This window comes from Diceros bicornis, chromosome 11 (assembly GCF_020826845.1).
Source record: "Diceros bicornis minor isolate mBicDic1 chromosome 11, mDicBic1.mat.cur, whole genome shotgun sequence".
Taxonomy (NCBI): Eukaryota; Metazoa; Chordata; class Mammalia; order Perissodactyla; family Rhinocerotidae; genus Diceros; species Diceros bicornis.
Window position 1 is genome coordinate 59,498,866 of NC_080750.1, and position 16,709 is coordinate 59,515,574.

The 16,709-nt window shown below is 38.0% G+C and overlaps 1 protein-coding gene across 1 annotated transcript in view; it reads left to right on the forward strand.

Annotated features, from left to right (window-relative positions):
* The window catches only part of LOC131411475 (polypeptide N-acetylgalactosaminyltransferase-like 6), a 480,632-nt gene that overhangs the window by 374,799 nt on the left and 89,124 nt on the right, over window positions 1–16,709 (forward strand). The window contains exon 5 of the mRNA XM_058550354.1: window positions 11,455–11,562. Coding sequence (XP_058406337.1) covers window positions 11,455–11,562 — 108 coding nt within the window. The remainder of the gene's footprint in view (window positions 1–11,454; window positions 11,563–16,709) is intronic.

Genomic DNA, 16,709 nt, shown 5'->3' on the forward strand with positions numbered 1-16,709 from the left:
GAGCAGTGAGTAGGTCCATGCCCAGGATCTGAACTGGCGAACCCCAGGCAGCAGCGGAACGCGTGAACTTAACCGCTATGCCACAGGCCAGCCCCTCAATGATATGTTAATATATATTTACATGGATCTCAAGATTGTTGAAATACAAATTTTAGAAACAAATCCCAGGTACAGATCAGGCCAAAACTTCTAAGCTAAAGCAAGGACTTCTCACTACAAAACCATTGAGCAAAGAGAATCGGCAATTGGTTCAATGGGGTTCTCATTCCTGGCCTCCTTTCCCTGGGTCTGGAGTGGCTCAGTTCCCTCACCCCCTTACTCCTCCACTCCTGAATGACTCTCATCCAGCCATCAGCACAGCACTGTTTGCAGCAAATGTTCCATGTGTTATTTGACGCACAGATTTGTAGGAGAAACTACAAAATAATGACATACCAGCAAACCAAAGAAAAGGAGTTGTTCCCTGGCCCCTGACCCCAAGTCAGTCTCTCTGTTCCCCAGCCCCCACAATTGCTAACTTCCATACTCTTGGTTCCCAAGACAAGCCTCTGATACTCTGACAAAGAACCTAGTTCTAATTAATAAGCATTTTCCATTTTCTCCCCAGTTGTCTAAAAATACAAAAACCTCCTAAGGTGTTTAATTTATACTCCTAAAATAGTTTATTTGCCTCCCTAGAAGGATACAACTCAATCTCATTTTAGAGGTGTGCTCTTTTTCCCTTAAGCCATCTCTATAAAAACTATCATGATGATGCTTTGTACAAATGGTTTTGTTAGAAATAAATTTAGTCTTATAAAATGTACTCATTAGAAATCCTTTTTATGCCGAGGATGTTTCTAAAATATTTTATCTACCTTCTCATTGCTTTTATGAAACAGCTGTATTAGAGACCTCTCTTTACTTCTGAGCCTGCCAAGTACCTCAAAGTGGCATTGCATTTTGTATCTAAAACGTGACAGAAGCCTTTTTATGGCACACGATATACTTCAGATACACAAGAAAATATCTGGAGTTGTTCCTATGGGTTTCTTTTCCCTATAATATTTAGCCCAGGTGACATCAAAATAACCATTTTAATTCAACATGCCCAGAATTGATCTTTCAAAGAAAATATTAAAATGACTCTAAACTCATTCAGAAACTCAAAGATAAACAGAAACAGCTGCTGAATGTCTCACAAGCCAGTCTGAGATTCATTTCAATTACCCAACAAAAGTTACCTCAGGTGTAACAGAGCATTTTCAAGCTAAATTTTATGTCCATTAGACACAAGCCTAGCGGCAAGTCTGAATGCCTCCCAGTTATTAGTTCCTTTATGTCTGATGGCGTTTTCCTAATTCTCTATTTAATTTTATTTTAGCTTTTATAGATAGTTGTAAAGTGAGCAAGATATAACAATTTACACAGCATTCAGTACCTGTGTTAAGGTCAATTTAACTTCCTATTGAAGTCTTTTTCTAATATTGAGATTTTTTTTTTAATGTTTCTATTGTTCTGGTTGCTGTTTTTCCCTAACAAGAAAACTGAAATACAATCCAATCACTCTAATGCTTCTGGTGTGTAAATCTACATAAAGCAAGTCAGTTTGCACCCCCAGCTCAAGAGATATTTGTATAGAAAGTGACAAAAAACCTCCCCATATAATTCTCAAGCCCTTCACCCAAATCCTAATGACAATACTATAGACAGCCTGGGAGTATATACACACATCAACTCTAGAGGTATAAGAATTTGATTTCTACACTTTACGTCAAGGTCAGCAACCTAAAACACACGAGGCCAATATAAGTTCACCCCACAGCTCCAAGTTCACCCCACAGCTCCCTCCTTCTCTCCAAACTGTGAGAGTGACAGTTGATAATACAATCCCCACCCCCACACATACACACATTCACAGATTAGCATGTTGCCATATGCCCTGACTCCTCTCATGCAGGTCAACATGCGGATACACAACCACACAATACACAACCAACTACACTACCACCCCCGTGTAGCCCCCAACATACCAGAAGAATAAAGTTTGTCCACTAGATAGACTATGTCACATGACCACCATTCCTGAGCACCTATTGTGTGCTACATAAGGGTGCTATGTGTGCTTCTTAACTGAGTCCTTACAATCGCCTTATGAAGTAGACACATTACCCCAACTTTACAGAAAATGAAAAGACGACTCAGAAAAGGGTAGTAACCTGCCCAATTCAAACCCTAATCCAAAGTGTTCTTTCCACTGCTCCATATTACAAAAGTATATCAACTTTTCCTCAAGATAAAAAATAGCATGCAAATACCATTACGAACCTTTGAGAGGGCTCACATTTTTTATTTTGATGACATTTTTGTTGCTAAAGGAAATTAATTGCATATCAACTGAAGCTTAGGAAAACTTTTGCTTCTCCAAAGTTTTTGTTGTAATGGTGTTCATCTGAGGAGCTTTTGACTGATGTGCTTGTTTCAAAGTGTACCTTTGGCATTCCTAGACACTCAAACCATCATTGTTCAAAAACGGAGTTTTTTTTTATGTGGATTCTTTGGCTTACTAGAAGACAGAAACCCAATTCAGTCTAACTTAGAGGAAAGGGGAAATTGGACAGGACGCTCATGGAAACAAACTGAAAAAGTCAAGGAAATAAGTGAGCCTCTGAGATGCCTGGAAACAGAGTCTCAGATGCTGCTATGACTTGTTCTCTGAATATGTGCCCTCTACCTCTCTCTGTATCAGCTTCATTCTCTCCAACAGACTCTCCTTCCACCTCTCAGGCATGGCCCTGGAAGGCTCTCAGGCTTTCGTTTTCTGCTTCACAACCAGAGAGGTAATTCCAATTTGATGAAACCTCAAGGAAGGATTTCAATTAGCCTGACCTGAGTCAGGTTCCTGGCCCCGCCTTTAGGAAGGTAGTGTGACTGACAGCCCAACTCAGGGGCAAAGGAGAAGCACATATTTGGATATTTCCCTAAAAGAAGGAAGTTGTTGTTCCACTACAGAAAGCCAATTTTAAGAAGTTTTTAAAGAACTTTTATTTATTTTTAGCAGATGGTGAATCCAGAAAATTTAAGCAATAGACAAAATCTGGAGAGATATGGAAATAATGGTAAAAAGCAAACACTTTGCCACTACTGTACCTTCTAAGCTGTAGAATGAGTTAAGGAAAATGAGGGATTATGTCCTTAACCATAATATTTTACCAAAGAAACACTCTTAAGATATTCAAATCCATTCTTTCCTCCCCAAGAATTAATGTTTCAAATAAACCAATAAGTGATATATCTGTTTTTCTCTTCCAGTCCCCACCCCCATCATTGTTTTTAAGACCATTTGGTATTACTGCAAATATGAACACCACATCTTAAAAGTAGTGATCTTCTGAACAGTGTACCTTCTGAAGCCCTGCTAGCCCCACCCAGACCCCTTGAAGCTCATTAAATGCAAGATAGTTTGGGCTAGATCTTCTTTTATACTGACATAACAGCATTTCTTACTTTGAAAAATCCTAAGCAGATGGCTCAAGAAACAAGAGCTTTTCCCCTGAGACTAGAAATCACCATATCCTCATTAAAGATTGTAGATACAGTTGCCAGTTTCTGCTTTTATTATATTCCGATCAACAAGCAGAAAAGAGGAGTCAGGAAAGGTCAAAATAAGCTGTTCTTTTTGTCTCTTGATCTCAAAGAATAACCTCAAAACTCAGCATTCTAAGAATAAAGCACAGCAACAGCGTGTGGGAGTGTAACATCCCTTCCCAAAGGTGCAGTTTTTATTACATCTAGCCCGGAAAAGCAGTTTAATGACAGACATGGCCCTTTTCAATATCTACAAACCATAGGTTTTTAGGTCAACAACTAATATTTTAATTTCTAGATAGATGGTAAAGTGATTGCTTATGTAGTCTTAAGGAGCTTTTCAAGTCATATCATACAATTAGAAAGTTATTTTCCAGTCCCAGAAACTTAATTACTCATTTATATATAATGTGCTATATCTTTAACATCAGCCATTTCTTTATTTTGTCATAAACCAGTTTTGAATGAAAATAAGCTCAAGATACTTTGTTACCTCAAAATTCGTATTTGAGTGTACTAAAGATCACAGCTTTTATTTTTAATGGCAGCTAAATGGTGGGTTATCATTAAATAAGTCAATTGTCTGGAATTAACCTTGCTTTATATCAATACGCCAATAATTCTTTCACTCATTCAAGAAACTACGGAGCATCAACTATGTGTCAGGCATTGTCGTAGGTGCTTAGGATACATCACTCAATAAAAGACACAAAGATCCTTGTCTTTGTTGGGGCTGACAAAAAATAAGCATAATAAATAGGTGAGGTATCTACTGAGTTGGAAGGTGGGAAATGCCATGAGAACAGGGGCAGAGGAAGGTGATGAGACTGGGGCAAGAGGATTCAGAGCTAAGACTTGAAAGAGCCGAGGGAGTTAGCCATGTGGAGTTCTGGAAGAGAATTCCAGACAGAGGGAACAGCCAGTACAAACACCCTAAGTTAGGAGGGTATCTGGCATGTTGGAGGAACAGAAAAGAAGTCAGAATAGTTTGACCAGAGGGAAGGAGGGGGAGAAGAGTCAAAGATAAGATTAGAGAGATAGCAGGTTTTGAAACTGAATACATTAATAAATTCCTTTTTGAGAATTTAACTCACCATTTCCATATAGTATATTATGCTTCATTTAATACCTGATAATAATGTTTCCTTATTATCCTCCTGACAATCAATTTCTCACTGAAACTAATTTTATATTCTGTGTGACCGGTATAATTGTATGATTCCATTCAATTTAACATTCTCTATGTCTAAATTCCAGTTTGTGGCTGATACTGAAAAGTGATTAAAAAAATAAGACAAGCATTCAATTATTCAGTCAATTTGAACTACATTATGAAGAAAAATGCTCTGTACTCATTCACAGGTAAAATAACATTGCTTTAAAATATTTATGATGTCAAAAGAAGACACATTGTTTGTAAATCTAAAACATTTCTCCAAGAATTAGATACTTAAGTATGACAATGCCATAGATTTCTTTTTTTTTTTTTTTTTAGGATATCATCACATCATAATGCCAGGAAATGTCTTTTAAAAATATAAACCACATCTTTGAGAACAAATATCAGGTTTGATAAATGCCACAACAGCCGTGCTTTCCTAAAGAACCATGTTCCCACACTGTTATCTAAACATATCTCTCTAGTGTGTGAGGATGGATGCTTCTACTGAAATAGGTATTGTTACTGGAAGATGGAAAAAATAAAGAAGTGCATGGTGATATCCACAGTACAGAAACAAAACAACTCTAAGATTAGGGACAAGTGACTTTCGCTGTGCTTATGGTGAAAAGCAAGTTGGCCCTGAGGTTGTAAGAAACAACACTGAATTGGAAAAGCCTTAGGGTCCCTACATAATTAGGAATATAAGTATAATCGAAACAAGAGGTGATCATACTCAACTGTTAAACAAATATTTATTGAGTATCTATTATGTGCTAAGCCTTTTGCTAGTGGCTGGAGATATAGTAATAAATAAAATAATAGTGGAACTTTTAGTCTAGTAAGGGGAGACAAACACTAAGCAAATCATTACACAAACACAAATAAATCACTTAATGACAGTTACCCTAAGTACTGTCTCCACTGAAAGAAAGCTCCGTGTGTTCAGATCTTTGAATTGGTCACAGATTATAGCTCCAGCATGGGGAACAACTCCTGGCATATAGTAAGTGCTCGCTACGTATTTGTTGACTCAATTAATGAATTATGTGAAGGAGAAGTACGTGAGGCAGAATGGAGCATAAAGCAAGAGCCTAACCAAATCTAGGGGCTCAGTTGTGATAGTGAAGCTGAAATCTGGAAAATAAATAGGAAATAGGCAAAGGATAGGAAAGAGGGAGAGGAGAATTTCCTTTAGAGAGAACAATTTATGGCAGCAAGCCCTGAGGAGGGAAACTTGGTGCTTTCCAAGGAATTAAAAATAGTCCAGAGGGGAAGGATGGGGGAAGAGCAAAAGGGGTAAAGGGACACATATGTATGGTGATGGATGGAAACTAGACTTTTGGTGGTGAACACAATGCAGTCTATACAGAAGCCGAAATATAATAATGTACACATGAAATTTACACAATGTTATAAACCAATGTGACCTCAATAAAATGATTAAAAATAATAATAATAAAAATAGCCCAGAGAGTGTGTTGGGGTGGTGGTTAGGAACAGGGGACAGTGATTGAGGGACACAAGCAAAGGCCAGATAATGCAAGGCTTTGGAAACTTTATGGAGGAGATGTAACTTTACCCTAACAGGAATAGAAAATCACTGAGGATTTTAAATGGAGGCATGATATACTCAGATTTATGTTTTTAAGTAATTATAGTGGCAATATGGAGAAAAAAATAAATTCTGGGATTCTTTAGTTTTTTTAACACTGAATTTAGCATTAACAAAATCTGGACAGAAGTTTCCTGAATTTGACTTAGCTCTAAAGAAAAATTTCTGATGGGAAGAATGTTAAGAATTAGAAGTAGGTTATCAATAGAATTCATGAATTTTGATTCATTGGAGATTGCAGCAGGCAGAATTCTAAGAGGACCCTCTCCCTTGGCTTACTCCCATGATTATGTTATATTACTGGGCAAAAGAGATTTGGCAAATGTAATTAAGATCACTAATCAGTTCACTTTAAGATAGGATGATAAACCTGGTGGGCCTAACCTAATCAAATGAGCCTTTTAAAAGCACCAAGTTTTCTCCAGCTGGTAGCACAAGAAGTCATAGAGATTTGAAGCATAAGAAGGATTCTATGTGACAGAGGTTAACCATTGCTAAAAAGGAGAGTTCACAGGCAAGGAACTGAGAATGGCCTCTAGGAGCGGTCTCTGGCCATCAATCAGCAAGAAAATGGGGGTCCCAGTCCTACAACTGCAAGGAACTGAATTCTGCCAACAATTTAAATGAGCCTAGAGGCAGATTCTTCCCCAGAGGCTCCAGATAAGAGCTCAGCCCAGTGGCCACCTAGACTTCAGCCTTGGGAGACTGTAGGCAGAGAACCCAGCTGAGCTCACATGGACTTCTGACCCACAGAACTGTGAGATCATAAATGCGTGTTGTTCTAAGCCAGTAAGTTTGTGGTAATTTGTTACATACCAACAGAAAACTGATACAAAGATCTTTAAAAACTGTATTATAGTGATCTCTGAAAAGAATGTTAGAATTTCATTTCTGTGTGTCTATTAGGTTATTTTGCCATATCTTAGAAAGGAAGGCAATGATGACTTATTTCACTTTCTACTGTGGCGATTCTTATCCTGGCAAACTCTCTCACAGGAAGTATTTAGTCCCCTTCTGCCTACTTTCTAAGTATTCTACAAGACCACATAAACCAAAAAATAGATAAGCCCAGAGAACGTAAGGCGTCGCACCAGACCTTGGCCCCGCATCTTGCCCTCATTTGTCACCATCCCTTAACTCTGCAGAAGAGATTGGCTACTTCACCAACTGATGAAAGCAATATGGTCACCTTTTCATGAAAAATAAATGTCTGTGCCAACAAATCACTCTCTCCCAGCTGCAGATGATAAGAGACTTCTTTGCCTTGATACTTGCCTACCTTTGACCAACAAGCACAGACATTTGATTATACACAAGATGACCTAACATTCTCCACTCTCCCCGTGACCAAACCTTCACCTGTTGTCTAATTACTTTCAAATTTTATCTCTTTAAAATGCACAAAGAATAAAAGGAAATAATATCACAAATTATTACATTCAGTGTATTTGATTTAAAATGTCAGAAGAAACAAAGGTTATCAGAATGAACCAACTGCTGTAACAATCCCAAAATCTTGGTAACAACATCAGCAAAGTTTCTTTGTTGCTCCTGTCACAATTTGGCCCCGACTGAAAGAGGAGGAGTGTGCTCTGCTCTACCAAGTTTCTCAGAGACACAGGCCCCCTCTATGTCGTGACTTCACCATCTTGTACGGTCTCAGAGTCCTCCTCTGGATCTTCTGCAATTGGTCAGACTCTGAGGAAAAAGAGAAATCATGTAGAAGATAGAAAAGAAAGTCCACTGTTAATGACTTGGGCTCAGACATGATGCACATCACTTCTGTTCACATTCCACTGGCAAGAAATAGCCATATGGCCCCATCTACATACAAAGAAGCTAGACATTATAGCCTGGCAGTGTGCCCCAGAAAAGTAAGCATGGAAATTGATGAGTGCTAGCACTATATCTCTCACAATAGGATAAGATGAAATCTGTGAGCGATCCATAAATTTTGGTTTATCTGTGTTAGCAATTCACCTTTATCAAGGATTTGGAAATATGTACTTCCAGTTACTATTGCTGCATAACAGAACACCCCTAAACTTAGTGGCATAAAACAACCATTTTATTAAGCTCATGGATTCTATGGGTGTCAAATTCAGAAAAGACACAAAGGGGATAACTTCTTTTTGCTTCATGATATTGTGTAGGGTCTCAGCGGAGGGTGATTCAACAGCTAGAGGCTGGAATCATTTAGAGGAATCTTCTTTTACACATCTGGTAATTGATGCTGGCTGTTCATTAAAACAACTGATCCGAGCACCTACACATGGCCTCTCATGTGGTCTGGACTTTCTCACAATGGGGTAGCCTCAAGGAGTCAGATTTCTTACGCAGCAGCTCAAAATTGCAAAAATGAAAGCCTCAATGGACAGGCAGAAGCTATGTTCCTTTTATAACCTTGCCTCAGTCATTTCTGCTGTACTCTACTGGTCTAAGAATTCACAAGCCCACCCAAATTCAAGGAGAGGGGACATAGACCCACATCTCAGTGAGAGACTACCAAGATCACATTGTAGAGGAGCATGTGCAATAAGAGATTTGTGGTATGCAATTTTGGAAAATACAATCTCCCACATACATTATCTTAGAATCACTGTATTTCAATGTTTGAAAGGATTTTATACCTTATAGAACAGGGACTAGCAAACTGTGGCCCAAGGCTTGTTTTTGTTAACAAAGTTTTATTGAAATACAGCCTTGCCTTTTCCTGAGAGAGTTGCATAGTTGCAAGAGAGACCAACCATATGACCTGCAAAGCCTAAAGAATTTATTATCCCACCCTTTACAGACAAAGTTTGCTGACTCTGTAGATAGAATGCTGATTAAGCATATGAGCACTGATGTTAGACTACTAGGATTCAAATCTCCATTCTGGAGGTGGCCAGTTATGTGGCTTTGGGCAAGTACTCAGCCTTTCTAGACTGCCATTTCTCACCTATATAAGTGGAGAAATAGTAAAATTTGTCATTGAGTTGTGAGCATTAAATGAAAAAGGGCATAGTAAGCATTCATAAATACTAACTCATTATTAGAATTACCTTAAAACATCATCTAGATCAACTGTCCATCTGAAGTTATATGCTTGTCTCCAAAGTGTGATCTACTGCAGATTTCAACACACCTAGTAACACAGGAAGCCCATTTCGTCGTTAATCATTCTGTCCATTAGAAAAATTTCCTTCCACTGAGTTGAAATCTGTCTGTTTTTAGCTCTGTCCTATTAATCCTTTCTAGCTCCTTGAGGTTCTACAGAACATCTCTTCCAAATGTTAGATTCTGCAAATACTCGAAAAAGGTTTCTCTGAATTTTATCGTATCAAGACTACACATCTTTCAATTGTTTCTCCTAAGACACAGTTTGCATCCTTTTCCCACTTTGGTAATTCTCTTTAGAAGGGAATATAAAGCATTTGCCTAGAAATTAGCAGAAGACTTCAGGCAGATAGATCAGGACTGTTACTCCCTAAACACTCCACATTAAGCTGGTGACATGTTTTGAGTTACTCAGTCTTTCTTCCACTTCGTCCTGCTTAAAGAGTTGATTTTTTTAGATCATGGGACAAGTCTTTATATTTACCCTTTTTATGTTTAGTCTTATAAAGCTCCAGCCTCTCAAGATCTTTCCAGATGTTGGTACTGTAGTTTAGAATGTTCACTGCCCGTCCCAGCTTTACATCATCAGACATACTTCTGGATGTCTTGATCTAAAACATTAATAAATATCCCATCAAGTTAAATTGATACCATGAGAGGTCCTGAACTCATTTTGAGCAACTGAGTGTTGTTTTAATAATTGACTTGGCTTCCCCTTGGGCTTCCTCTTTCTCTCTTTCAATATTTCAACATTACACTTTAAAACAGCTGTGTATCTGTATTAGTCAGGGTTCTCCAGTGAAACAGAACCAACAGGAAATGTATGTATAAAGAAAGAGAGACTTATTTTAAGAAAATGGCTTACATGATTGAGGAGACTTGGTAAGTCCAAAATCTGCAAAGTAGGCCAGCAGTCTGAAGACCCAGGGAAGAGTTGCAGTCAAGTCCAAGTTAGTCAGCTGGCAGAATTCCTTCTTGCTTGGGGGAGGTCAGTCTTTTTTCAATTACAGCCTTCAACTGATTGGATGAGGTCCGTCAACATTATGGAAGGTAATCTGTTTTACTCAAACCCAACCAATTTAAATGTTAATCTCATCTAAAAACACCCTCATGGAAACATCCAGAGTAATGTTTCACCAAATAGCTGGGCACTGTGATGCAACCAAGTTGACACATAAAACTAACCATTATAGTATATAATTCTTTTTAAACTTTTTCTTGCAAAGAAAATAGCTAGAAATCTAGCATGTCTGAAGACTGGATTTATGTTCTGATAATTAGTCCTTTTATAGTAAGTAGTTTGTTATATAAAACCACAATTAAGTGCGTCTCTCTGAGTGGGTAGTCATGTAAAATATAACCAATTAATTTTTTGCTACTATATATAAGTACAGCATCTTAACACATACCTTGAGTTTAATATTTCCTGTGTCCACATCACTAACCAATTATTTTCTGTACCTAAGAAAAGATAGGGGGTAGGGAGAAATTAGAATGCAACGAAGATTTTTAAGATGAGCTCTATTGAAAGTTTCAGAATCTGGATGGAATTTAAAGTATGGATATATCTGTGTTCCTTAATTCATTTGCTTGTTTTAGAAATTCTACTTTTTATGTCTTAAAATTTTTAATTGACATTTAAATTCCAATGTTATTTCTTCAAATGATTTCACAACAAGATTGTCAAAACAAATATCTCTATAAATAAGATATCTAAGCATTAAATGCCAGTTCAATACAATATTTGTGATAAAATTCTACTGAACAAAAAACATACCAACATGTTGTATAGCAAAATTAGATTTTACTGAACTAGTATTTTGGTTCTATACTTTTATGAATGTAGGTTTAAAAAATGTGGTTTTCCTTCTTGGTTAGCCATTTATAATAAATAGAAATTCTTGATTTAGAGTCTTAAAGAGATTTTAAGATTTTTTTGGATCTTGCTAATAATTCCTTTTTTGTATGAAATTTACTGTTCTCTTTGTTATACTTTTAAATTTCTTCTCTTTAGGTCTGGATGTGTGGAGGAGAAATGTTTGATGTTCCATGTTCTAGAGTTGGTCATATCTACAGGAAGTATGTCCCTTATAAAGTTCCATCGGGGACCAGCCTGGCAAGAGTGAGTAACTGGGGATCAGAAGAAGTTGGGCTTGATCTGGCTTTCTGTAGGCAGAGTGAGGAGCCTCACACGTGATATAATTTAAGGCACAGTCTGGCAGAAACGCCTGACCAAAATTAAAACTCCACCACTTGCCATGCCATTTAGCAGTCTTTAGTATAGAGAGAGTATAGAGTTTCTGTGTTTCTCAAGAGTTTTATTTCCATTCCTTAAGGAAATATTAACTATTATGCTAATTCTTAATTGTTTCACATACATTCTGTTTAATTTTCACCACTACATTCTGAGATTGGTATTCTTATCTTTATTTTGTAGATGAGAAAACCTAGGCTTAGCAATGTAGTGTGCTCATGCTCACATGGATGATAAACAGCAGAGTAGGAATTTAAGCCCAGGTCTTTGGAATGGACATCCAGTACTTTCCTCCCACATGGAGTGTAACAGCATACATAACAAGTCAGATGGAGAAAGGGGTAAACAGGAGACGGGGGTGGGAAGTTGTGGGGCGGATGGTGGGGCGGGTGGATGCCCAAACTCTACCTTCTTCTAGTTTATAACTAGGGCCAGCTCTGCCTAAAATTTTACCCCATCCTCAAAATTCCAAAATTGGCCAACTCAAGATTTTTTTCAGATATTGTTTTGAATAAAACCTTTTACTTAGACGAAATGCAAGGATGCTTTTCTCTTCTGCTCTTTAGAATGTTTTCATACATGTATGGGAAAATATAGTCACAATATCTTCTCAAAACAATCCTGACAGTTTCTCTGTTTTCCATGTTACTTTCTTCATAACTGGGTTAGTTTTATTCACCACAATATGTACCTGCTACTACTCAGTACAAATCCAAAAGAAGGATGTTTTAGCACATCCCTTTGCACAACGCTCCTGTAGGAATCTAATCCTAAATTATTTATTTTGGTTCTTCTACGAGTACGGCTGTAACATATAACTATTTGAGTTTTTTATATAAAGCTCAATTAACTCATATAATAAATTTTTTAAAAATATAAACTAGTTCATCAGGATTCATTGGAATATCAATCTCACAAAGACAGAGCTTTCTCTGTTTTATTTGCTATTCTACTCCCAGCATCTAGAATAAGGCCTGGTAGGCACTCAACAAATATTTGTTGAAAGAATTAATTAATCAAGAAAAACTAAGACAAGAAAATGCTGTGGGTTTAAGGTCTTACTAAAACTTAAACATTTTAATGGCATATAGTAAAATTTTCATTTATAGTGAGTATTTTTGGGGGAAGGAAGATTTTTCCTTATTCTCTTTCTGATATTATTTGTCAACAGTGTCCACACCCAAAATCTCTTTTACAGCAGTTTGAGCTGATAGTAATGAAGTTACATTACATACGCCTTGAAGGGAAATAGTAATATTATTCCTCCTTCCTCAAAAGATTAAGCAGACATCAATAACATACTCCATTAAGCAGCTGTAGAAATACACTATTTGAAGAAAAGAAACCAATCACAAAATCGTAAAGTGATTAAAGAGCTGCATCTTGGGTCATAAAATATGATTTAATTTAGTCTTAAGACTTAATACATATGAATCTGAAAACTCATTCAGGAAAACAACAAGAATTCACAAAAAAGTAAACAACTGAACAGTTTTCAGCCCATAACACAAATCGGCCATGTGGGTATCATAAATCACAGCAGTTTAAAATATCCAAAAGATAATGATGTTCTGTCACTTATCTCTTTCACTCACTCATATGGTCCCCAGCTTGTGCCCCAAACTGAATCACTCGTTTGCAAGTATGTGCTTGCTTTGTGTCAAAAGTAGACTATTTAGCTGGGGGGAATGTTGTGCTGATCCAAAAGAGTTTATTTTCAAAAAATAAAACTCTTCATATATTTTCAAGAAAGAAATTAAGTACTTTTTCAAAGACTGTCAAATATAGGGAAACTAGGGCTGGCACATAAAATTTCTGGCAAAAAGTGAGTATTCATTCAAATGAGAAAAGTCCATAATTCTGAATTTAAATCTTTTCCACTTAAATTTACTTGAGGGCTCATTTTTATTTTTTTTCTGAACTGCTAGAGCAATCAGAAGTCATAAATATTGAAGCTCAGCTGTCACTCTAAGGAACATTTTATGATCTCTTAAGTAAAAAAAGTATATTAAAATGAAAAACAATTCTGATATTTTGTGGGAGAATCTCAACTACCTTCTACACTCTACATTATTACTAAATCATCAAAAATGATGAGAGATTTGAACGATGCTTCAAATGCAGGGCCACGTCTACTCAATAGGGAGTTTATCTCTCCAGCCTCATTAGGAAACAGAGAGGAAGATGGAGACTTGACTCCAAAGGCTTGTTTTCTTATTTTACAAAGCTTGTTTAATTCTTCAAAAATGTGCACCTTTCATCTATGTACCTATGTAAATTGAGGATTCCAGCAGACTTCCAAAACACATATGCACACAGACACACACATACACACACACACACAAATGTGTGAACAGCCTGCAGTTCTCTAAGCAGCATACCAGTGTGTGTCATAGAAATAAATTCAAATAATTATTCAGTACCTTCTATTTACCTAGCATTACAATCTGATTGGAAGAGACAAGATATCCACATATAAAACCATTAGATGACAATACAAGACAACAAATAATTGTTCAACTGTATCCTAAAAATATGTACAGATAGAGGGAAGAGGAAGAGAGTAGATAGATAGCTGTGACCTTCTCCAGTCCTCTCAAGTTAAAAAAAATTGAGGGCCGGCCCCGTGGCTTAGCGGTTAAGTGCTTGTGCTCTGCTACTGGCGACCTGGGTTCGGATCCCGGGCACGCACCGATGCACCGCTTCTCCGGCCATGCTGAGGCTGCATCCCACATACAGCAACTAGCAGGATGTGCAACTATGACTGTAACTATCTACTGGGGCTTTGGGGGAAAAAAAAAAGGAGGAGGATTAGCAGTAGATGTTAGCTCAGAGCCAGTCTTCCTCAGCAAAAAAAAAAAAAAATTGAAAGAAGACCTTCAAGGATTCCTCAGTTAAATTAACAAAGTTCATAGAATAGTGGTTCCCAAACTCAGGACCAGTGACCAGAGCCTTTCCTGGCCAAGTCTTCACCCAGTTAGATCTGTGAACTGAGAAAAAGAAGAATTACAAAGCTAAATATGTTCAATTTTAAATATCTTTTTAATGCAACAATTATAGGCTTTTTTTCTTTTTTATGACAGGATACAAGGTAGGAGACTTTTATTAATGCCCTTATTTGGCAAAAATAAAAATTAGCAACCCTATGTTAGTTCCCACAAAATGCAAAAATCTGGGACACTGTGACTTACAGTTCAGCTTCATCTGGGAATCAGAGTATTCACTTGTCATTAATAAAACTAGATATTTCACTGAGTCGGCTCAGGGTCCAAATCAGCACACTGGGCACATTGTGGTGTCTTTTCACCAGGAACAGCCAGTCCCTGAGGGAAGTGACGCTCATCCCTAGAATTTTAGGGAAACTGGAAAGGCCCCAAGGCTGTAGTGACATTCCTCCCTTCTCTGGGATGGCACTGACTGTCTTTCATCACAGAAAAGTGATGGAAGGAGAATAGCAGCTCCTTAGTGAAAGGCCCACTGAGCCATTTGCTGAGTGACACTTTGCACAGCCAAAGGTGGCTGAGCAGCAGATGAGAGGAAGACTCTCCAAGAAAATTCTCCATTCTGACAGGTTGTGACACGAGCCAAGCTCTCTGCTGAAAGAGCAGCAAGTACTAGCACCTCACGGACTCCCCTGTGAATGCCAGTGCATTTGGGGACAATCAAAGCCACCGGACCTGAGACAGGTGATTCTAACAGCAGGGACATGACAGAGGTGCAGAGCAGTCACCCCATGGCTAAACACACCAGCTGACTGAAACACAACAGTAGTCCCCAAGGGAGCAACTTGGTCCCATGGGAGTTCCCCCAGGAGGACCCCAAGCCAATAAACGGCAGCCCTGCAGACTGTGGGTGGGGCAGTCCTGAAGGCTCACTCAGACTGCATAGAAGGAAAAGTTGCATCTGACCCTCACCCTAAGTCTGTAAGGGACCGCCAGAGAATGCAAATCAGAGGATTGTATCCTTCTGACATAATATCGCTAACTTTTCCTTTTCTAAAATTCATCTTGCATTTTATGGCAACCATTATCCAAATTTCAGGGTAGGATCTACAAAAACAAAGAAGTTAAATCCTCATAATAATCCGATTTCACAGGAGGGCCTATCATACTTGAAAATGTAACACGTTAAAAGGAATAGAGGTTAAATGTCAAGTGAGTAGAGCTGGGATTGTGAATCGAGGCCTGTCTGTCCAAGGCTTAACTCTCCTATCAACTGCCACTTATCGGAGGGCGTGGAATAAACAGGGGCAGTCATGGCAGGAACTCCAACATGAGCAAAATACCAAGCAGGAAGGAGTGGGCACAGAGAGTGACAAAGGACTGTGTTTAGGACCCCTGGAGTTAAACCGGCAATGTGCACTGGAGACAGACTGGAAGACCCTGTGTGCAGACCAGTGTGTATACCTTTTTCTTACAGACCATAGGGAGGTACTCATGGTTTTTGAAAGAAAGTTCCAGAATAAAAATAGAAAGGGTAACATGGAAAGATCAACCAACAAGTAAATATTAAAGGGGAGAAAGACTAAAGAAAGTAATATTTGGAATGCAAGAAGCATTTGTAAAGAAAATCTCCTAAAAGATTTTTATTGATTTGTCACACTGTACAAGGAGAAGGAGGTCAAATGTGTCTATGAGGTTTTCATTATGGCATCTGAGAGAAAATAGTAAAAGTACAAAAATAAGGACGGGAGGAAGGGGAAAAGGGAAGATGGTGGAATTGGTTTTAGATAAGGTGGGTTATAAGTGACAGCTTTACACGGGCTCAGAGAGAGCCAGATCTGGGAGACATGCACAGACTTCCCATCCAGAATTCTGAGAGCCTACAAAGACTTTTGCCAACTTTTCTTTACCAGTAAATTTTCATTTCGGAAAAAAATATTTATCATGCCGAACCCTGGAAGTATAAGTGATGAATAAGATAAACACAAATCTTAACTTCCCATAACTGATGGCCTGACTATGACAGTAAGGTAGCATCCACACAGTCCAGCAATCCAAATATAACAATGCCGA